Source organism: Plecotus auritus (genome assembly GCF_963455305.1).
Source record: "Plecotus auritus genome assembly, chromosome: 8".
Lineage (NCBI taxonomy): Eukaryota > Metazoa > Chordata > Mammalia > Chiroptera > Vespertilionidae > Plecotus > Plecotus auritus.
Window position 1 is genome coordinate 55,941,771 of NC_137782.1, and position 24,004 is coordinate 55,965,774.

Here is a 24,004-nt window from a genome sequence, read left to right on the forward strand (position 1 = left end):
GGAGGCTCCTGGAAGCACGGGGCCTTGTTCTGGCTCCGCCTTGACCCTGGCAGGTTTCTGGCCTGGCTCACTTCAGACTGTGTAGGCTCCAGGCTTGCTCTGGATTTTAGAAGTTTGCATCTTGCATAAGTCTTTTGTGGTTTTGATTTCTCAGATGCTGCTTGACTTAAAACTTTTTCTATATATGTTCTTATTGATTTCAGAGAGAGGAAGGGAGAGGGAGAAGGCTAGAAACATCAATGATGAGAGAGAATCATCGATCGGCTGCCTCTTGCACACCCCCTTTTGGGGATCAAGCCCACAACCCGGGCATGTGCTCTGACAGGGAATCGAATCTTGACCTCCTGGTTCATGGGTTGATGCTCAACTACTGAGTAACATCGGCTGGATTTGATTTAAAACTTTTATTACAGAGTTTTGCTTTCTTTTTGCTTCTCCTTGCTCATTCAGTGCTTAATTCTTTAGGCTGGAACTGATTTGAATAAATTAGACAGTTGTTTTTTACAGGAATTACCTAAAGCAGTAAAGGTAGGTGCTGGAGAAGGAAGCAGGGTAGCAAGAAATAATTTAAGTCAGTAATCATTTCATTTAATAATGGATAAAGAGAAGGTATCAGAGTGAGACATGGGCTGGTATACAATTGATGGGGAACCCAAGGCTTCTCTGTGTCTATAGAACTTTCTGTGTGTACCAGTCATGCTAAGTGACTAAGCACATTCTCCATTTAATTCTCAAAATATCCATTTGAGGTGGGTGGTAGTCTCTCTATTTACAGACGAGGAACCTGAAGTTTGGAGAGATCAGGTAACCTGTGTGTTCATAAGGCATTCACTTGACCAGGTGTTTCTGTCCAGGACAATTTTACATCATACCTTGACTCAGTCCCCAAAGCATGGGATCTTTGTTCAGGGCTGACAACTTAAAAGAGAAACATTTTGAGCCTGGTGAAGACCAGTGCCATGGATGGAGCTCCGAGATGAAGGTCAGAGACTGAGCTGGGGCCGCACGGACCTGGAGGCCCCTTGTGTTCCCAGACAGGTAGCCGTGGGATGGCAGTGCACAGGTCTGCAGCTTTTTACCTCTGCATCGAACAGATTAGATGAGAGCTTGCTAGCTGAGCCACGATTCCTCCGTGGAGGGAAATAAGTGTAGAAATCAACAACTGCATTTTCTCTTACGCAGGAAACCGAAGACTGGAATACTGATGCTAAACATGGGGGGCCCTGAAACCCTCGCAGACGTTCACGACTTCCTCCTGAGGCTCTTCTTGGACCGAGACCTAATGACCCTTCCTATTCAAAAGTAAGCTCCCCGTGAACACCTGTCCTTATTCATCACTTGTCCCGTGCATTTTACCTTAGGTGCACGTCAGTCTATAGTCTCAAAAAGGAAACGTTTTTAAAGCATGTCTGGTAGTGGCTAGAGCAGCAGCATGATTTTCTATGAGACACGAGAAGGCTGTGATATTGCAAGAGAGAGACAGCAGGTCAGTGAGTGTTCTTGAGCCTGTCCCTCCCAGAGCTCTAGAGAGCAGGTGTCTGACACAGCCGAGGCCCCGTTAAAGATCTGTAGAGATGGGTTTGTTCTTGGCAGTGAGCAGCTGGTTATTCATTGGTGCTGCGGGTGTAAAATTTATACATGTGTACAATAAAAATGCCAGCAGTATAAAGGTGTTTACAGTAAAAAGCAGGTGTCCCTTTTACCTTGGACTCCAGCCTCGCAGTGAGCCACCCTGGATGTGAGCACTGTTACATCCAGAAATAGTCCATGCATATCCAAGCAGACGTGTGTATACACATATATATCCCCCCTTTTCTTTACACAGATGTGAATGTAATTATGTATATCATTAGGCACGTGACTATTTTTTCCCTTCAAATTTAATGTGTCTTGGAGATTGTTCCCTAACAGATTATATAGACCTGGCTCATTTTTTTCATGATGTAAAGAATTGGTTGGGCCTTAATTTATTTAGCCAGTGCCTCACGGATAGACATTTAGGTTGTTTACACTGTTATAATGAATGTTCTTATGCATATACCTTTGCTCACATATGCAAGTATATCTATAGGATTAATATGCATTTTCTTACATTGAGAGGGATATGTAAGAAAATGCATATTAATTCTGTCTTACACATCGCAGTCCCTGCTAGGTGCAGGACCAGGAGGTGTTAAGATCGTAGCTAGCACGTGTTCAGGGTCTCTGTCCACTTGTTTGGGGTCTGACTCTTCAGGATGCTAGGACAACTGCGGGGCAGAGGTGGCTGCTCCTCCGAGAGTGTCCAGTTTTCTCCGTAATCTAGGCCGAGAGAGCTGGCCCTTGTCAGTGACTTCCAGCTCCCGTTTTCAAAGACTTGACCTTCTTAGACTCTTTTTAAAATTCAGCTTATCTTTTTCTTATTGAGTAGAAAATGTTTCTGAGTTGCTAAGGTCGAATAGAATTCACTCACCTTCATGTTAAATGATTTAGTAGGCTGGCGCCAATCATCGCCAAACGCCGAACCCCCAAAATCCAGGAGCAGTACCGCAGGATTGGCGGAGGATCCCCCATCAAGATGTGGACTTCCAAGCAAGGAGAAGGCATGGTGAAGCTGCTGGACAAGATGTCCCCGCACACAGGTAGCGTGTTTCTTAATGAACATCTCACCAGCAGTTATGAAATTCAAAACACTACTGCATGCCAAGTGCAGTCTGTGTCCCGGAACCTCTCGCTTTGTGGGGGTTCCTGTGTGATGCACGGTCACTTAGTTCTCGAGGTCTTTTCCCTTGTCCTCAGCTGTATGCCCTTTCCTGTTACTTCCTTATGTGACAAATTAAAAAGCTAAAGATTTGGAACATTAGTTTCAAAAGGTAGTTTGAGGTGCGCATTAAGTTGAGCTAGATTATAAGGAAGAGGCGATACACACGGACTCAGCCAAGGTCCCGTTAAAGATCTATAGAGATGGGTTTGAATAAAAGACGCACAAGTCATTGCTCTGGGAAGAAAGCTTTGGGGACTGGCTTGAGGCTGCTGTGATTGCCTTTTTTTCCTGTATGGATAGCTAATTATTGGATCAACATGTAGAGCCAAATTAGCTCGCTGTCGCTGCAGCCATGAGACGAAGCAGCTCTCAGCAACTGCTTTCAGCTCTCGGCAGTCCACCATCATGAGGCATCTGTGCGCCTCGTCAGACGTGGCACTGGCAAGAGGATCGTGCCTGGCTGAGTGGCTCGGTTGGTTGAAGCATCATCCCCATGCACTGAAAGGTGGCAGGGACAATTCGGGTCAGTGCACATACCCTGGTTGTAGGTCCCATCCTCGGTTGGGGCATGTACAGGAGGCAACCGATCAATGTTTCTCACATCAATGTTTCTCTCTCTTTCCCTTCCTCCCTTCCTCTCTCTAAAATCAATTAAAAACAAATAAATAAAAATGAAAGGAGGACCACACACCTCTGGCAACTGTCCTCTGAAAACCTCTAACGGAATAATAATGCACAGAATGAAACACTACTCAGATGAACTATAAGTACCATATTTAATCTAACTTAAGACACCATGGACTGTAGGATATACCATTGTTTTTAATGTAATACTGAGACACACAAAACAACTCTGCCAGCTGTCCAGGAGTAGGGAGGGGGAGGAGCCTTATCTGTTCTTTCCAGGGTATTTCACTCTCTCTCACTTCAAAATGCAGCCACCACCCTGCCTTTATCTGTGAGGGCAGCCTCTCCCCCTCTCTTAGTCTGCAGTATTGAGCAACTCCACACCCTAGGCATTTAGGCCGCAACGTTCCAACGGTGGAGAGGAAATGTGAGAAGCTGGTGGACCTGCAGCATCAGGGATCTTACTATGCCAATCTGATGGTAGTATGTCTCAACATAGGTTAGAAAGCCAGTGCCACTTCCACTGCACCTCAGGTCGCCAGGCGCGCCTTAAACATGGACTTGATGATACTGTGGAGGTTAGCAGTTTTAGGATGAGCCACATAACCTTTGAGCAATCAGTCATCTGGCATTTGCTTACAGGGTCATGTCCTCTGGTGTGTGTTTAGTCCCAGTTCACCATATTTTATGAAGAGGACATAAGATGGGTGGCTTAGAAGGACAGACAGCTGAACATGGTTCCGTTTATACCCTTTCCTTCTTTCTGTGGTCCCCAACCAGCGAATATCGAGTCAGACCCTCCTTCCCACGCACAGACATGCTTCTCTGTTTTTTGCTATTCTGCACCTGTTTTTGGTAACATGCTCCATTGATCCATGGTTTCTTGGGTCACATTATTGAGGAGTATTTATAATGTGTTTATCTTCTTCTTCAAGGTAACCTTAATGTTTCTTATGTGGCAATTTAGTGTCGTTCTTTTTTAAATCCTCACCCAAGGATATTTTTCCATTGATTTTTAGAGAGAGTGGAAGGGAGAGGGAGAGACACACAGAGAGAGAAATATTGATATCAATGTGAGAGAAATACATTGATTGGTTGCCTCCCCTCGTGCCCCGACCAGGGCTCAGAGCTCCAACTAAGGTATGTGCTCTTGACTGGAATTGAACTCAGGACCCTTCCATCTGCAAGCCGATGGACGCTCTATCCACTGAGCCAAATGGGTTAGGGCTAGTGTCATATTCTTAGTTTTAGCCCCTGCTATTGGTTGGATAGTAACATTATCTTGGGTTTATTTATTACTAATTAATGTTTATGTGGTGTATTCTCATATTATCCCTGAGCACAAGTTAGGTGTAATCCTATGAAAAGACAGGGAAATAAGTCTGGGTAACTTTATGAAATTCTGAATTACATGATTTATAAATGCCTAAGAATTGTGCGGTTGTCGATGCTTTTAAAATGCAGGAAAAAAGATTTAGGAGGACAAGGGAAGATTTAGAAGAGGGAACTGGTAAAGCTATGGAGGAAGGAACACAAAGATATGGCTGATGTGGGCCCTTAGGTGCTTAGGTGCCAAGAACAACGATTTGAAATCTCATTTGGTACCTCCAATTTAAGCATAGTTATTGGGTGTTTTTCCTGTATTAATACAGAAGAATCATTTCAGTCATTTGTTACCAGTGAACTTGTATTGAGTATCCCAAAGCTTTTATATAAACTAGGTGACCTTGGGCCTGAGGGCCCAGGAGGAGGGAGTTTGGGTGGTGGAAGTGGGTCGGGGCAGAGAAGGACGGGACATGGGCTCTGGGATGGGCAGAGACGGTAAAATTTCAGCTTGAGCATCTGCTGGGTGTGACTTTGGGCCGGTTCATTGACCTTGGAGAGTTTCCGTTTCCCTATTTGAATGGTGGGGTTCAAACAAGAGGGAAGAAAAAAGCAAAGTGTCTGGTACTTGAGAGGAGGTTCCTAGTTCTTTTCTCTCTTCTCTTGAGTCTCTCATCTTAGTAAAGAGAAGAGAACGAGGCACAGGTTTTTCATAATCCTCACCAGAAGTCATGCTTAGAGACAGAGAGAGGGAGGGAGAAAAAGAGAGAGAGAGAGGGAAGGGAAGGGAAGGGAAGGGAAGGAAAAAGAAGGGAGAAGAGAGAAAGAGAAACATTGATGTGAGAGAGAAACATTGACTGATTGCCTTCCCCTGACTGGTAGTCGAACTGGCACCTTTCGATACTCAACCAACTGAGCCACGCCAGTGGGCAAGGCTTGAGTTTTAAAAACCTTTGTGCTAAGAAAAGATGTGTGTATATGAGGGGAGAGGTTGGTCCCAGACAAGAGTGATTAAAAGTCCATGTTCTAGCTGAAGACTGGATAAGATCCAAGGAATATTCTAAACTTCCCCCCGTTTATCAGCACCATAGGAAATTAGCTCAACTATTCTTTGTTCTGGACATTGCATTACGTTTGGCGACTCGGAGGAATCCATATAAAGATTAATACTTTCTCTTTTCCACACATGCTTCCTAATAGCCCCTCACAAATACTATATTGGATTCCGGTACGTCCACCCTTTAACAGAAGAAGCAATTGAAGAGATGGAAAGAGATGGGCTTGAAAGGGCTATTGCTTTCACGCAGTACCCACAGTACAGCTGCTCGACCACAGGTAAGGACTTCTTACAGTGGGAGGATGGACAGGGCCCTGGCAGAAATAGCCAGGAAACGGAGTGCGGAAGGAAAGGATAAATCCTTTGGGATTTGAATGGCAAATCCAGCCTGTCTGCTTTAAACTCGAGAGTTCAGGTCAGTCCATTTGAAATCTCATGGTTCATCTGTCCCTTGAGTTATTGGCCAATCGGCTCAGAATTACAAATGGTGGTGGAAGGCAGTGGCTACTAGTGTTCAATGCTTTAATGCAGCAAGTTCAACCAGGGTGCCGCAAGAATTTTTAAAACACACAGTATCTGACTAGTCAAGGGCACTGACCTCTTTTCCCTTAGATTGTAAAAAAAAAAAAAAAAAAAAAGACAACAGCCAACACAACAGTAGCAGCAGTAGCAGTCTGGTATGAATGAATCAAAATTATACCTTTTTCTCATCAGATTGGCAATATATATATTTTTTGGTGTGCTGCAGAATTTTAGTAATTAGTTTATTTGTGCCATGAGGTGAAAAAGGTTGAAAATCACTGGTATAATAGATCAGGATTAAGCACTTTCTATATTTGTATAATAAACTGATTGTTATAGATACCCTAATATTCTTATGAATGTAGCAAAGGTGATCACTGTTTACATTTTAAAAGCCTGTAGAATATTGGGAATAGTGTTATTTTTTATTGTTATTTTTTGTTATACTTCAGTTATGGGTTGGTTACTCGTTAAATCAAAGCCCAATTTGAGGTTTCCTCTGCAAACTTAGAATTCTAGATTCATGTCATTTCCTATGTTTAACAGGAGCAGGAAGGTAATCTGCATCTGCCAATCCCTGTCTCATCAATTGTGGGTGAAGCTTCTGCTGTCACTGACACATACCTTTGTTTCTATTCTGTTTCAAGGATTGGGGTCAGCACACTGTTACTCCCAAATTGCTTTTGGATATCAGTGTCTATTATTTTATTACTCTAAGGAGAAGCAGAAGGCATTGGAAGACCTGCTGTGTTTAGGTGCCTATGAAAACGCCTGAGCTCTCAGACATCCTCAACCGTTGGCACTGTGATTTCCTTTGGAAATCTACCTCTCCAACTTCAGAATGTCTGGTGATATGTTATTGGAGAAGGAATCAGATTTTATAAATACTTAAGCCATACTTTTTTTTTTTGGCCTTATTTTAAAAATATATCTCAACATGTAGATGCTCTCAAAATTAGACAACTTAAGAAGATCGTTACTTATATGATGAAGGGTTGACTGTGGGTTTCATTACACAGCTGGCTCTATTCGTGTGTTTAAAACACCCAGGTCTGTGCAGTTTTTCTCTAGTATATCTCATGTGTAAGGGCATGCACCTCTTCACTTCAGAGATGTGAAAGCCTTCGGGAAGCACATTCATTCTTTGAAGTCACTGGAGTATCGTTTTTCTATTGCATCTTGTAGACACACGTTGTGGCAGAGCCAGTATATTCTGTATATCAATCACAAGTGATTTTTTTGGTTATACTTTCCTCTTAATTACTACTTCTGGTAGTTCATGGAATGGTTCTGAGTGATCTAGGGCAACTTATGTGGCTTCTAGAACCTGGAATAGACTCAGTTTGGATTCTCCTGGTTCATTGTATTCTACTCAACAAAGTGAACTCATTTGTTTTTTTAAAGTTGAGTCTTAGCCTAAGAATATTCCTGTGATTTAAATATGGCTCTGTCCAGACTAGCATTATAAGTTGGGAACCTAACTGATGAATAGTTCTCATAGTTAGAGAAACCAGTGGATTGGTGTTGGGAAGCATGAAATGTTTTGGAGCTTTTGCTCTACATTAAGATTGAGGAAGAGTCCTTGTGTTAGGATCAGTTTCATAGGATTAAGGCTTGGCCCCAGTTCCAGCTCCCCTAGGCCAGGATAAAATTGTATTGGGGTGGTACCATTTACCTCTTTTTTATTTTTTTAAATATATTTTATTGATATTTCACAGAGAGGAAGGGAGAGGGATAGAGAGCTAGAAACATCGATGAGAGAGAAACATCGATCAGCTGCCTCCTGCACACCTCCCACTGAGGATGTGCCCGCAACCAAGGTACATGCCCTTGACCGGAATCGAACCCGGGACCTTTCAGTCCGCAGGCTGACGCTCTATCCACTGAGCCAAACCGGTTTCGGTCCATTTACCTCTTGTTAGGCTTTAAATTTTCATGATTTCTATCTCTTCCTTAGAAGTATACGTTTTGTTAGATTCACAAGATAAGGTTTTGATACCCATTTAACTTATTCTAGGGGATGATGATGATGTTGTAAAAGCAGATAAAAAATAGAGTGCTCATAGAAACCTCAATAAGCTGCTGTTTTTATCAACAAGCCATTAAAAAGGATGGTTATAAAGCTTTTATTATAATGTGGGAAATACTCTTCTCATAGTATTAACTAAAAATGCCCCAAATACTCAGGATGCAAAATTGCATACATACTAAAATTACAACTTTGTAAAACAAGATAGCTAAAAAGAAATATAACTGGAAAGAACTATGCTAGCATAAAACAGTGATGTATTAGTAAAATGGGAATAATGTTTGGCTTCTTTCCTTCTCTCCCACCCCCTACATTTGCTGTAATGGGGTTGATTACCTTCATGGTGGGAAAATAATCTCAACATGCTTTTAATTGTAAAACTTGGTCGCTGAAAATAATGACCACTAATATTTCATAAGTCCACTGCCATCGTGTTTCTCACTAGAAATGACCTCAATAATCTTTGAAAGGCCGTTGAAATGGATTGCTTTTTAGTGATCTTCATTTGCAGGGCAGTGAAGTCTGTATGTATTTTAGAGCATTGGAATGATTGTGATTAGACTGACTCAGTATAGAAGCAGTTGCCAATTTTGAACTTATAATTACTGCCTTTACTAGTCTTGTTATTTTATTTTCACTATAGTCAATAGGCATCTACTAAGTGGCCCCTGCCTATTTCAGGTAGCAGCTTAAATGCCATTTACAGATACTATAATGAAGTGGGAAAGAAGCCCATGATGAAGTGGAGCACAATTGACAGGTGGCCCACGCATCCCCTCCTCATTCAGGTAAGCCAGAACCTACCAGCACCCCATCACCCCAGCTTCTGTGTGGCCAGTTTTTTTACAGGTGTTCCTTTGAGCCTCACAGTTCTCTTGCTTAAATTGTATGCTGTGGATTAAAAAAAGGATTATTGTGACAAGAGAAAATACATTTAAAGATTAAAGGTTAGACTTTTCTTTCTTCAGGTTAATACTGTTAGTCACAAACCATAGCAGAATTACATTTTGAGTTTTGCGTTTCCCAGTGACCAGAAGAACATTAAAGATTACTCAAAGTGTTTCTGCTAATGTACATTCATAGACTGAATGGCGGACAAATAAACCCTCTGTGTTCTAAATCCTTTAAAATATCAAAAGTTTTAAAACTTAAAGGTAATATATTTACATGTTCTCAGACATGAAAAGAAATTTAACATTTCAATCGAGAAAGTTTTATATATTAGAAATTTCAAAATTCTTCTATGCAATTTATATTTATAATATTTATATTAATAGATGACATTAGGAGAACAGTGAAAAGTATAATTCTAAAGCCAGTGGCTTTTTGTTTTTAATTTTATTTTTCAGTTACAATGTACATTCAATATTATTTTATTTTAGTTTCCGGTGTGCAGCATAGAGATTAGATAATCTTATACTTTACAAAGTGGTCCCCCAATATTTCCAGTACCCACCTGGCACTGTACATAATTACTACATTAGCATGGACTATATTTCCTGTACCAGCCAGCAGTCGCCAACCTTTTGGACCTTAAGGACCACCAGTGGTCCATGGACTACCGATTGGTGACTGCTGCTCCAAAGATTTCCTTAAACCAGCGGTTGCCAATCTTTTTTTTTTTTTTTTTTAATATATTTTATTGATATTTTACAGAGAGGAAGGGAGAGGGATAGAGAGCTAGAAACATCGATGAGAGAGAAACATCGATCAGCTGCCTCCTGCACACCTCCCACTGGAGATGTGCCCGCAACCAAGGTACATGCCCTTGACCGGAATCGAACCCGGGACCCTTCAGTCCGCAGGCCGACGCTCTTTCCACTGAGCCAAACCGGTTTCGGCGGTCGCCAATCTTTCAGACCTCATGGACCACCGGTTGGCTACCACTGCCCTGTACTGCACTTTATAACCCTCAGATTATTTTGTGACTAACAATTTGTACTTATTAATCCCTTCACCTTTTTCAGCCAGATCCCCAACCCTCCTCTTCTCTGGCAACCATCAGTCTGTTGTCTGTATCTGTTTTGTTTGTTTGTTTATTTTGTTCTTTAGATTCCACATATAAGTGAAATCATACAGTATTTCTTTTTCTCTGTCTGACTTATTTCACTTAACATAGTACTCTCTAAGTCCATCCATGCTGTCGCAAATGGTAAAATAGCTTTGACTAGTTTTCATTCATTCATTTTAATATCCTTTTTTGCCCTCTGAATACCAACGCGTTTCTATAAATGCCCTATATCACGCAGATATAGTTTTGTTCTGCCAGTGGAAGTTTCTGCCTTTGAGTTAGTTGAGGTAGGAGAAATATTAAGTGATTCAGATTTCACCCAGTTTATGTTTCATTCCTGGGACATTCTTTGACTGGCAAAATACCAACTTAACATCTTTTTTAAAAGCCTGGAATCATTTAAAATCTGTAACCGCTAGATGGTGCTAGACATCGTTAAAAGCAGGCCAGCTTGTTAGGTTTGTAGAAGTCAAGGGTTAACCCGTGGGTTGAAATTCGGTTTTAAGTAAAAAGTGAAAAGAAGGCACCTTCCTAGAGATGGGTGTGGTTTTGCTTCTGTGCCCCCACTCGTCTGCTGGTCCAGTCAGTACCACCGGAGCCCCAGTGAGCTGTGACTCTTGCTCTTGGAGGCCTGGACTGGAAACGAGGGGTGTTTCAGGTCAGCACTGACATGTGGTAGAGAACTGCGGAGTCTGCACAGCATCTGCCTGCCCTGATCCAGTGAGTAATTAGATTTGCATTAAAATTCAGCCATTTGAAAAGGGGGAAGCAGAAAGATGGAAAGGTCTCTTAACTGAGGAAGTCTCCGTTCACAAAATGAAAGGGGATCTCAGAAGCATTTATCTGCCCCCTGGATGCTGTGATTGAAGGCTCTGAGAGCCGCCTGCCTCTTTCATTCTGCTGAGGGATTGCATGGAGAAAATACCACAGATGGATTCTAGATGATTTAAGTAGCACTTGTACTTGCCCACGGCTCCTCAGTTTTGACGGTGGCTTAGGGTCTGTTGTAAGCCAGAACAAATTGTGTTTGTACTTGCAGGTTTGCAAGATGAGAAAAGGAAAAATATTAAACTTCTTTGGAAACAAAAAATTGATACATAGATTCTATTCTTAATATTATGTAGATTACATGAGAAGGAGATGGGCTATCTAGCAGAAATAGAAAAAACACACAAACCCAAAACTAGACCCTAAACTAAAACTATAGTTAAAAACTAAAACTTTTAAATCAACATCCCCACTTATTACAGGCAGTAATTACGTAGAATGGTCATTTTAGTACTGTTACCCAGCTGTTGGAATAATTGGAGTAAGTGGATGTTCCGGGCTCCTACGTGAACTTTGCAGTGGGCCTCCTCATCGAGGCTTTTGTCCAGAACTAAGCCTTTGTGAGCATCTTTAGTTTCCAAACACTGCAAAGACTACCAGAAAATCCCGTTTTTGTTTGCATCTACTCCTGTCACATCCTATAAGTCAATTATAAATTTTGAAAAGGGAACTAACTCTCTAGGTGCCATTTTGTGCCTTGGGGCATTTATTTACCAATTTTTGAGGGTTCTGTAAAGATTGATAATATCTCAGTATTTATGGAGGAATAATTTACTCATCCTAAATTGGTATATATCCACATACCAACAAGTATAAATTTACTTGGTTCTGGTAAATTGTCCTTTATAATGTTTGAAAACCTTTTTATTTGATGGGCCAGAAGGGGTCAATGGGAGAAAAAAGGGGGCTTATGTAATACTTTCAACAATAAAGATTTAAAACAACAATAAAAAACCCCTTTCTATTTGGAAATAATCTCAAACATGCAGAAAAGTCTACTGTTTACCTAGATTCACATATTATTAATATAAACATTTATCTCTGTGTATGTATATACCTATACATAATTTTTTCCCTGAACCTTTTGAGAATAAGTTTTACACATATTCATATATAAAATCACTCTGTAGCTAAATAGCAGGAAGATTTTCTTCTATAACCATGATACAGTATTCAATTTCAGTAAATTTAACATTGATTAATTTATCTAATCCATGTTTATATTAGAATTTTGTCAATTGGCCCGTTAATGTCCTTTGTAGCATTTGCTTTATAAGTGAAATGACAAAGAATGATTAAAGTGTAAGATGAAAGAAAGCCTCCTCAGATCTGGTATTTCAGCACCTATTGATGTGAGTCGGAAAGTGCCAACTAGACGAAGGGAATTAACTGGTCTGGTCGACAGAGGTTTGGGGGAGGAGGCGGGCCTGCGTTCTAGCCCAAGTTCCGCAGATGTGACTGAATGGGCCCCCAAGTCGGCGCATCTTTCCGCCCTCTGTGAATTTAATGGGAGTTTTACAACCTCTCATCTGTTGTTGTGAAGGTTGTTATGAAGATTGACTCAGTGAGGATATTGGGCTCAGAAGGAAAAGGTCATAAAAATAGATGATATTTTCTTATTCCTCTACTATTTCTGTCTAATGCATTTTAATGCAATATGCCTGAAAGCCAAACTAAGGAGATTTAGAAAGACCCTGTAAGCTGTTTTCCTGCTAACCGAGCAAATGAGAGGTCTTAAAACAACTTCTCCTTCCCATCTGTGTTTCCTTTCCATCTGGAAGTGTGCCCCGCTCCTCCCGAGGGACAGCAGATCCAGAGCGTTCATTTTCAGTGAGCCATTAGCGAGCGTTAGAAGTTTCCCATCAAATTCCCCAGGCCCCTGAAACCGTTAGGAGCCATTTTGATGATGAACCAAAGCAAGAGAGACCGTACTGTTTGCAATTTTTAAAAAAGAGAGTTCCGAGTTTTGAGGGTTGCTCCGACCTTTTTGGTGTGGCTCTCATTTTAAAAATACCGTCTTTCCCTTCCACCTCTTTTCCCCCACGTGCTCCTGACCCTCCTGTCTCGGCATTCCTGCAGTGCTTCGCAGACCACATTCGGAAAGAGCTGGACTGTTTTCCGCCGGAGAAGAGAAGCGAGGTGGTCATTCTTTTTTCTGCCCACTCACTGCCCATGTCTGTAAGTAAGAACATTTTGTCGGATGACCTCGTGGTAGAGGATTTTTCATGGACCCAGTAACATGGACCCAGTTTCTACAATGTCCTGAATTCTAAAATCTCAGACTTAATGTGGTGCTCATTTAACTTGATTCACTTCTTGAGACCTAATAATGATTCATTCCGATTATAATATTTATAATTTATAATACTGTGTAAAAATCATAGCAACCTGAAGATATAGTCACATATAAGGATTTTTAGTAAGTGGCACAGTAGACTGACTGCTCTGACCTGCCTGATGTTTTGGCGGCTTGACTGTAGGCCCTCCATTCAGAGGGAGGGCTCTCAATCTCACTCTTTTGTCCTCAAGACTGGACAGGGGTTTTCTGAATTCCAGGAAGTGAGTACAGGTTGTTGTTGTTTTATAGTCCTCACCCGAGGATATATTTTTGTTTTTAAAATTGATTTTAGAGAGAGAGGAAAGGAGTGGGGGGAGAGAGAGAGAAAGAGATAGAGAAAGAGAGAGAGACATCCATTGGTTGCCTCCCATATGTGCCCCCACTGGGAACTGAAGTGGAAACTTTTTGGTGTAAGGGACGACACTCCAACCAAATGAGCCACCCTGCTGGGCACTATTACGGTTTTTAACTTGCTAAGACGAAGGACCACACTTGGGCAAGCGAATACAGAGTGTCACTGTATAGGAACAAGGATGATCCAGCAGGTGTGCCGTCGTAATACATGGAAGTGCTTGGAATAAGCAGCCAGTTTCATCAGCTCAGAACTAGCATCCTGTCCTACAGACATTGCTTTCAAAGCTGGAGAGGTGGAGAATTTCATCTTCTTGGGTGTTATCAAGGTTTTAATTCCAGGGCTAATGGAGTTAATGAGAGGCTGGGCCACTCTTCTAATTGGTCTTTACTGCCACCTTGTGGTCACCAGGGTCGAGCCCTTTGCAGCTTTTTCCTCCTACATCTAAGCTAAGCAGTTGCCCTTTCAGCAGTATGTGGCCCTGGAGATCAATTTCTCTCCTTTGGAAGCCTGCCTGTTTCATTTGAACAAGTTCCTAGTCTCTTTTTCTGGCATTATGCAAATTCTCTTCACATGTCCATCTTCTTTCTCCACCCTCATCCTTTTTATAACTGTCCCGGTGTGTTGAGGCCACGTCTGAAGTGCCAGAAGGGAGGCGCTTGAACTGGGGAAGGAAGAAACACATTTTTACACATGAACGTTTCCAGGTGCTGCCTTTTGTTTTCTCACCCTCGGCCCCACTTCTCTTCCCGCCCCCCCCCCCCCAGGTCTGGGCGAGCTGCTCCCAGGTTTTTTTGCTTCCCAGGGTTCTGTGTGGGACTGAGGAATGCCATGAAGTTATGAGGATAAGAAAGGGGTTGGGGCGGCGGGTGGGGGTGGGGGGGGGTGGGACATGGGCTTGCTGAGGAAGAAAATGGATGGAGCAGGCTATTCTTACCCCTACACTCCCCTCACCCCCCCCTTCATGGCTTTTTAGAAAACTTATTATTTGAAAATATTTTAGACTTACAGAAAATTTGCAAAAATAGTGCCATATCCCCTTCACATGGCTGGGCCTGAGGTTGACGCATCACATATGGTCAGAACAAGAACTGAACCGTGGGCAGTACTGCTAACCAAAGACCAGGCTCTCCTTGGGGTTCACCACTTCTTCCACCAGGTCCTTTCTCTGGTCCCGATGAAACCCAGGACCCCTCCTCACATTCAGTTGTCCTGTCTCCTCGTGTCCTCCCATCTGTCTTTGTCTTTCATGACCTTGATAGTTGTGAGGAGTGATTTTGTAGAACGTCAGCTGTTACGTAGCATGCTCTCCTGTTTGGACGTGTCTGGTGTTTCCTCATGATTACACTGAGGTTGTGCCTTGGAGGGAAGGATATCCCAGGGTGACCTGTCCTCCTCAGAGCATCATCTCGAGGTACGTGATGACAGGTGTGCCTTATTGCTGGTGTTATGATCGTTGGTCCTTCGTCAAAGGTGGTGTCTGCTGGATTGTCCGTGGTGTAGTTATTCTTTTCCTTTTGTACTTAAAAATATCTTAGGGGAGAGTCTTTGAGACTGCCCAAGTGTCTTATTTCTCATATTTTTGCCCTGTAATTTTAGCATCCATCGCTGGATCTTGCCTGTAGCAATTATTTCTGTGCTGTTCTGATGGTGACTTTATATTTCCCTCATTCCTTCTATATTTATCTTTCTAATGGCTTTTAAACTAATTTTTAGTAGATCATAAAATAGTTCATCAGTATTTCATGTCAACAGTATTTATTGAGCACCTACTATATTTCAGGCACTGTTCTATCCACTGTCACAGGATCTGGGAATGAACAAAATAGACATAAATCTTGGCCCCCAGAGAGTGGAGAAAACAGATAATAAACATAATACATAAGAAAATATTGTGGTATATTAGGAGGTAATAAGTGTTACACTGAGGAGAAATACAGCAGGGTAAGAGTGTTAGGGAGTCAGCATGAAACTAAATAATAAAGCAGTAAAAATACAATTTTATTAAACACTTTCAAGGTATTAAGCTGTTCTGACTATCAGAAGCGTTTATCAGACATTCGCCGTACACAAAGCATTCGTCTATATTCCATTGTTGTAGGAAGAGGAATTAGAAGGCATAGGTCAAAGAAGAAGAAGAAGGAGGAGGAGGAGGAGGAGGAGGAGGGGAAGGGGGAGGGGGAGGAAGAGGGGAGGGGGAGGGAGAAGAGGAAGAAGAAGAAGAAGGCGGCACCGGTCATATCCTTCAGGACCTTGGAATCTGAGCCCATGTACTGCTGCTTTCGTCTCTCTTATTCCACTGGCGTTTACCACTGTTCTTTCCCTGAACCCCATAAACCCAGTTCTATACACTGTCCATACAGTCCTCTTTCAATTCCTTTCCAAACTCAGCCACTCCAGTGACTACCAAGGTAGAAGTCTCATCCCATATTGACTCCTCCTGCCCAGCTCTGTGTCATTCTTTCCCCTGTTTCAGATGGAGGCACAGAGAGACCCATCCTCCATCGTTACACATTGTCAGTTTCCCACGGATAACGTGGGACATAGAATTGGATATTTTCTTAGGGTCCTTAGAGATGATTGACCCTTGGCCAATGAAGAAGTGGATCCAGGGAAGTTTGGCGATTGAGCTCAGATTGCTTTGTCTTTAGTGCAGAAGACAGAAGGGGAGGACTCTGGTCCAGGGCTTACCTCCTTCAACTGCACAGTCCCAGGCTCTTGGAACCCTTCACAAGGTTGTGACTGAACACCCATGAATCTCTGCTGCAGGTGGTCAACAGAGGGGACCCCTATCCTCAGGAGGTGGGCGCCACTGTCCAGAAAGTCATGGAGAAGCTGGGTTACTCTAACCCCTACCGGCTGGTTTGGCAGTCCAAGGTGGGTGGCTTCCACACGTTGTGGGCAGTCGGCTCTTTTGAGGACACCTATTTTAGGACTTAGTTATGAAACGGTTAGATTTGGCTCTTTCGTACGCACAGGCTGTGTGTAACCTGAATGCTTACCATGGCAGAAAGAACTCTGCCTGCCAGTCTGATGAGGGGAGAAATCGATTGACTAGCTGAGTTCCATTGACTTACTGTATTATTTCTAGTTGTAGTGACAGAACTGGTATTTATAGCCTACCAATTTCTAGAAGGATTCAAGCTTAAATATGGAAATACCAAAACCCATTAAAGCAGGTGTAAAGCATGGCCCTTGCTCTCAAGGAAGGTGTGCCTGAGGCAGTGCTGGGCCCGACAGTGGGCGAAGTGGGGCCATTGGGCACGCATCCTCCTTTCTCCTAGGTTGGTCCGATGCCCTGGCTGGGTCCTCAAACAGACGAGACCATCAGAGGGCTTTGCGAGCGGGGGTGGAAGAATATCCTCCTGGTCCCCATAGCGTTTACCAGCGATCACATTGAAACACTATATGAACTGGACATCGAGTACTCTCAAGTTCTAGCTAACGAGGTAATGCTGCTGTCTGCCTTATTAATCCCACTGCGATTGGTTTTAAAGGGAAATTGTCTCTGTCGGGATCTAATTGTGTCATTCAAAAATATTGCGTGGTATATGTGTTTGCAGGTACTCTGCCCTCCTTGTTCTGAATAATACTTAATCTGAGTAAGAAATCTGACCACATCAAGTCAGTCCCACTTCCTCGGTGGGGAAGCACTTTTGTGCCGTTCTGAAATTGGGCCCATTGTGGGCAGCATCACTGTGTTTAATTTGGGTATTGTACTACTTGAAAGTAATAAACACTACATTTCCTTAAGAAAAAATAATTGTACTTCTCACCAATCTGGAGGAAAAAGATTTTATTGTTATATAATTCCTTTTCTTCACTTAATAGTATCCCTCGGGTTTCTGAGGCATAGAGGAGTCATTGTCATTTAGGAAAAGAGCATGTAATTTTCTCGACCACTTTTTTTTTTTATGCACTTAATTAGCTGTTTACTCCTGTGTTGTTATCAATCTGATTATTGAAATAACAAATACCATGCTTAGTGTCTTGTAACGTAAGATGGATGTGAATTGTTGTTCAAAGTGGAGAAAAACTATGGCTCACCATCTCACGGCTCCTGAGGGTTGGCCTGAAACCTGAGTCCAATTTGTAGCATTGTTTCTGTGGGAATTGTGGAGGCGCTAGGACCAAGAAGCCCTCCCCCATCTTCTGCCAGAACTCCTGTCCCTGGTCATCCAGTGTGATTGATGGAGGCCTGGCCTCGAAGGATCCTTCACCCTCTCTGGGACAGGGTGGCAGGTGCAGGGCCGGGTGGAGAGTGGGTTGGAGGCGAGCTTCAGCCAGTACCCAACCCCACAGGTTTTTGTGTACATGCAGGTCATCAATCAAGTGCTGATGAAGTTAGAGGGTGCCTAAATTACGTGTCAGTAGTTCTGATAAAGAATTTATGGGGAAGTTGTAATTGGCTAAAATGAGATTTCAGGGCTGTCCATGGATTTCATTTAATGATGCCTTCTGCATCCCACCATGACCTAGGCTCACTGTGAGCTCGCTGAAAAGACTTAAGTGCAGTGTGTACCTTTTTGTTTGTATTGAGTGATAATTCACATTCATTCATTTTACTAAACTGAGGTCATTCTTTAGTAAACACATCTTAGTAATCCATGGATTATTAGTGACTAATAAATTAGTCCATATGGAGAATAAAGAAAACCATCTAGCTACAACTTATTTTATTATTTTGATGAGAGGATATACTGTTTAAAGCAACTAACTTTTCTTTAAAAAGTAGTTTGAATGTTTTCCTCAAATAGAAATAACTTTACTGCTTTTTGATAATAAAAATAATAGAGCTCAGACAGTTGAGAGAAGTAAAACATTGAGAGTAGAACTCACTCAGAATCCTACCCTTCAGGCATAATATGTTAATACTTTGGTAAAAATAAGACCCCTTTTCTCTCTCTATGTGTGTGTGTGTATTTTACACGTTTAACAAAATAGCATTTTATTCCTAATATTTTGTAGCCTTTTTTTTTCTTAAAAATATATTATGGACCCATATCAATATCAATAAATAATTATATCTAAGTAATAATTTTTAACAAATTCTTAGTTAGTATACATTAAAGATGTTTCTAATTTCTTATTGTCATATACTGCTCTGTGATAAACATTTCCTTTTTTATTTTCCCCATTATTTTCTGAGGATACATTCCTAGAAATGGGATGTAAATGTTGACATATTTTACTTCATTTCCCTACAGAAATGTGTCCTTCAGTGCTCCCATCAGCAGTGTCTGAGAACACTTGGCCACCTCTTTACACCAGTTTCATCCCTTCACCTTTTTCAGCCAGATTATATTAGCATTGACTATATTCAAGGTTACCCTGCTGGTGCTGACTTCTCCATGAAGTTTTAGACTACAGTCTCTTGTTGAGAACTGTGTGTTTACTGAACCTCAGCATTTTCCCCATACCAGTCTTCTGATGTTAATGCTGACTTAAAAGATAAAGCACCTGAAAAGCCATCAGCATTTTGGAAAGGGAAAGAGAAGATCCTAACTACTTGAATAAATAATAATGAGATATTTCTCACTTATTTGGGGGATAATTAACTAGATATTTTTGGAGAGGAGAGCAGGGATGGTACTGAAACAATGCTCAGATTTTTATTTTAGATTTTTTAAATGTCAGGGTATATTTAAAATCCCAACTCTAAATTGGATCCCATCTAAGTTCAATATACATTAAATTAATTTACCTCTGCCAAAACCGGTTTGGCTCAGTGGATAGAGCGTCGGCCTGCGGACTCGGGGGTCCCGGGTTCGGTTCCGGTCAAGGGCATGTAACTTGGTTGCGGGCACATCCCCAGTGGGAGGTGTGCAGGAGGCAGCTGATCGATGTTTCTCTCTCATCGATGTTTCTGACTATCCCTCTTCCTTCCTCTCTGTAAAAAATCAATAAAATATATTTTAAAAAAAAATTAATTTACCTCTTTCGACACTTGGAATCAAAACAGGTATAAAAATGTACTTATATCAACATTCTGCTTAGGTAGAGTCTATAAAGGTGTGCATTAGAAAGATACAATAAAAAAAAGAGTGGTAAGCAGACTTAAATCACTTGGGAATTCTATCAAATATACCTTCAAAAATGGTTTGGAAACAAAGCACCTATGGGAAGGTACTGGGTAGGGGGAGGAATAGAAATTGAAGAGCCATTTTATGATAATGTTTGAAAATCAGCATATGGCTTGGTCCTGTGAATGTTTCATTTCAGAGCAATGTTAGACTTCTTTTGAAGTAAGACTTTGAATTGTGTGTGTGTGCACGTGCGTGTGTTCTGTAGCAGTCAGTTTCTTAAAAAAAAAAAAAAACCACAAGGAAAATAAAACGTGTATGTGTTTTTCCTCCCTTTTCTCATTTGATTCAGTGTGGAGTTGAAAACATCAGAAGATCCGAGTCTCTTAATGGAAATCCATTGTTCTCTGAGGTATCTCTGGAGTTACAACCCTTTTAGTAGAACATATCGGAGAGTAATCCTCTGAGAAACTCGCTCAGAATATTGGTTTTCTCACATATTAGAACATTTTGAGGTCCAGTTAATTACAAAAATAAAATCGAAATCCTTATCCTCTCACTCCTTTTTCCTTTAGATAGCCCCCATTTTCTGACTTCTATCCACCTACCACTGTCTGATTTAAAATCTGCCTTTTAGAGACCAACAAGGTTTAGCAGGCGGGGTAAGAGGATTTCACTCTCTAAAGTCTCTATTTTAAGTTTTCTCCAAGCTGAGGATGCTTGGGAGAGAAAGATATAGAATGTGACTCAAAGGGTTCATAATTCAGATTAAAAGAAACCCCAAGCCATAGTGATTATCAGGACAGATGGGAGAGGAAATACATGGATGGGGGAGACAGCAGACTTTTTTGTTCTGATGAATCTTTGCCTCTTGTCACCCGCCTTGCAGGCCCTGGCCGATTTGGTGCACTCACACATCCAATCAAATGAGCTGTGCTCCAAGCAGCTGGTTCTGAGCTGCCCGCTCTGCGTAAATCCTGTCTGCAGGGAGACTAAATCCTTCTTCACCAGCCAGCAGCTGTGACACCCGCCAGAGGACCCCGTGGGATTAGGCAGATGCCAACCTGCAGATACCTCCCACTCGGAGGACACGGCGGAGGACGCATTTAGAGACTGAGGAAGGAAGTCACATTAGAACACGTACAGCCTTGGGGCACACATCATGTGATTTCTTGAGGAACGACTCTGAAATCCTTATTGAGGGTTTTCTACTTTATATGCCAATGTAGTAAACACATATTAGTAAACAAAGTTACTCCTTTGGAATGGCCACTATGCTACTTAAACACTGAATTTTAAAAATTTATCTTATGAGATGCACACATATTTTAAATATAGATTTTGGTTTTATTGCCCAAAAAAACCTGCAAGGGGACGGAGAGTCCTGGCTGTGGGCTGTCAGTGTGAATGAGGTCTGCTTACAGGTCTTCTGCATATAGTTGTTTTTTTGTTTTTAAGTGAACATAGTTGAGCAAATGCAATATAATTTGAAAAAGAAATGTTACCTAATCTTTCCTAGGCCCATGGGTTACGGAATGCTAGTGAGGCTGGTGAGGGCTGCTTTTGCCAGTGCTGTGACCTTTCATGGTCATTTGGTTCTAGTGTGTGAACCTCACTTTCTTCACCATCAAACCAAATCAAGGCAGATTCCCCAGGGACACAAGACTAATAAGCGTGTAAAAATCCAACCTTTGTCATCGGTGCCTGGTGGGGATCTGTGCCATGGGAAAGGGGGCTCCCGCTGCCTCTTGTCTCCGAGGACTTGATGCTGGGGAACGCTGATGATGCCATTCACTGTTCAAGCTCCTCCCAGGACCTGTGGACCTTTCCCTCAATCATCTTTGTCTTGGTTGACTCTCTCCTTTCTGCACAATATTTGAAGAATTATTTTTATAAAGTTAACTGTGTTTTGTAACCTTGAATTTTCTTAATTTATGATTTTAATTACAACATATTTCATGCAATAGGAAACTTGAAAAGTAGAGAAAAGAAAAATAATCATTCTAATGCAACAGCTAGGACATCATGTTATCTTTTATGTCATTCTTTTCCTGTGGGTGTTTTTAAGGCCATTGTAACCTTGAATTTGAGTGAAAAGTACTAAAAATGTAGAAATAATATAGGATCAGAGTCTGATCTTCTGTACTTGGATTTGAATGGATTAAAAAAGTCTCTGATAGATCTATAATGAATTTGTAATGATTACTTTGTCTTTACTCATTGTCCTAAAACTTTGTTCTTCAAAAGAGCATTGCTTTGATTTTGTAAAAATCCTGTTCCTGAAGTGGAAGTATTAATGGAGTCATAGACCTTCTATATTCAGGATTTACTATATTAATCAATATTATGACATTATTAAGGTTTTAACCAGTTTGATTCATGCTCTCTGTTAAATCAAAACTAATCCAAATTAGTTAACAATCAAAATTATTGAATAGGGACTTACTTTGTAATGCTTGTCCACTCTTGTTCATAGTTTGCTCACACTGATAATGGCTCTGAAATTTAAGTAGCATCTATATTTTTTTTCAAATTTGTTTTGCTATTCATAGATTGTGTTTCCAGAGAAAGTACAAGGTAGTTCTTTAGAATTTTCCTCATCTGTTTCCATCAGCTTTTTGGGTAGTAGGTTCAAAGCAGACTTTGAGTGGCTGTCCCACATGAATTGGATTCTCTGGGTTAGTGTCTTGGTGCTGAAGGCAGGTTATACTTGTGGCCATTCTCCCTCCTTCAGGAAATTTCCTGAGGGCTTACCTCACTTGGACTGCTTTAGAGTAAAATATATTATTACTAGAAGCCTGATGCATGAACATTCGTGTCAGAATGGGCCTTCCTTTCCCTGGCTGCCGGCACCGCCTTCGCTCTGGCCGGAGCTGCCTTTCTGCTCCGGCCCAGAGCCACCGCCTTTCTGCCTTCCTACGCTGCTCAGAGTCCAGGAGTGGCCAGGGGTGGTGCGAGACACCTGCGTTGTCGCCATGGTGACGATGCAAGTGTCCTGCCCTGCCCCCAGCTGCTCGGAGCCCACGTATGCAAAATAACCCGCCATCTTTGTTGGGTTAATTTGCATACTCCTGATCGGCTGGTGGGCATCGCAAAGGTATGGTCAATTAGCATGTTACTCTTTTATTAGGTAGATAGAGATGTTATAGAAAACTCCAATTCAAGAGCTGTTGAGAGGGTACCTGAGTCCCCTCATTTGCTAAGGAAGCTTCCAAATTATCCTTGAACTATCTGGAGTAATATCATTGATTCTGAGTTGGGACCTGACTGGCCTTTGTAGCAAGAGGCTAAGGGGGATTTATTGGGATAACTGTCCATGGCATTAGTTGTTCTAAGACAGTGGTTCTCAACCTTTCTAATGCCATGACCCTTTAATACAGTTCCTCATGTTGTGGTGACCCCCAACCATAGAATTATTTTTGTTGCTACTTCATAACTGTAATTTTGCTACTGTTATGAATCGTAATGTAAGTATCTGTGTTTTCCGCTGGTCTTAGGTGACCCTGCTAGCGGTTCTCAACCTGTGGGTTGTGACCCATAGGTTGAGAACCGCTGCTGTAGAGCCTAGTATCTAAGAAGTGTTACCTTTGACTTATTAACCAAAGATGGGTAAGGGTCATACGTGAGAGTAGCATTTGATCGGACAAACTCAGCAATTGTTCTTTTTAAAAAAATATATTTTTATTGATTTCAGAGAGGAAGGAAGGAAGGAGAGAGAGAGAGAAATAGAAACATCAACGATGAGAGAGAATCATTGATTGGCTGCTTCCTGCACGCCCCACACTGGGAATTGAACCCGCAACCCGGGCATGTGCCCTTGACTGGAATCGAACCCAGGGACCCTTAAGTCCGCAGGCCAATGCTCTATCCACTGACCCAAACCGGCGAGGGCAGCAATTGTTTTTTTCAGAGCTAATAGGCTTTGAGACTTGTTATCCTATTTGTCAACTTTAAAATAAAAATGTTTGTCTTGGAAATTAGCGATGCACTGTTGGCAGTTTCTTCAAGCTGCACTTAGGTGCAGACCTGGCTTTAATTGATGAACCAACTTCTACAGAAAACTTGCAGGAGCTGCGATGATGAGGCAGTTTAGCTTGCCAGGGTTACGGAAGGCCCAGCCATGTGTACAGCATAGAAAGAAGGAATCTTCT

At 41.8% G+C, this 24,004-nt stretch overlaps 1 protein-coding gene across 4 annotated transcripts in view; it reads left to right on the forward strand.

The window, feature by feature from the left end:
- Positions 1-21,835, forward strand: part of FECH (ferrochelatase) — a 32,321-nt gene extending 10,486 nt beyond the window's left edge. Inside the window, exons 3-11 of one of the 4 annotated variants that reach the window (XM_080684738.1) lie at positions 1,183-1,302; positions 2,476-2,621; positions 5,894-6,028; positions 8,983-9,089; positions 13,220-13,318; positions 16,600-16,707; positions 17,115-17,279; positions 20,206-20,265; positions 20,743-21,835. In XM_080684738.1, coding sequence (XP_080540864.1) covers positions 1,183-1,302; positions 2,476-2,621; positions 5,894-6,028; positions 8,983-9,089; positions 13,220-13,318; positions 16,600-16,707; positions 17,115-17,279; positions 20,206-20,265; positions 20,743-20,877 — 1,075 coding nt within the window. In that variant the 3' untranslated portion in view covers positions 20,878-21,835. Of the gene's footprint in view, positions 1-1,182; positions 1,303-2,472; positions 2,622-5,893; positions 6,029-8,982; positions 9,090-13,219; positions 13,319-16,599; positions 16,708-17,114; positions 17,280-20,205; positions 20,266-20,742 lie in introns of all 4 variants that reach the window. The other 3 variants (XM_080684737.1, XM_080684739.1, XM_080684740.1) reach the window with 3 other exon arrangements.
- Positions 21,836-24,004: the final 2,169 nt, after the last annotated feature.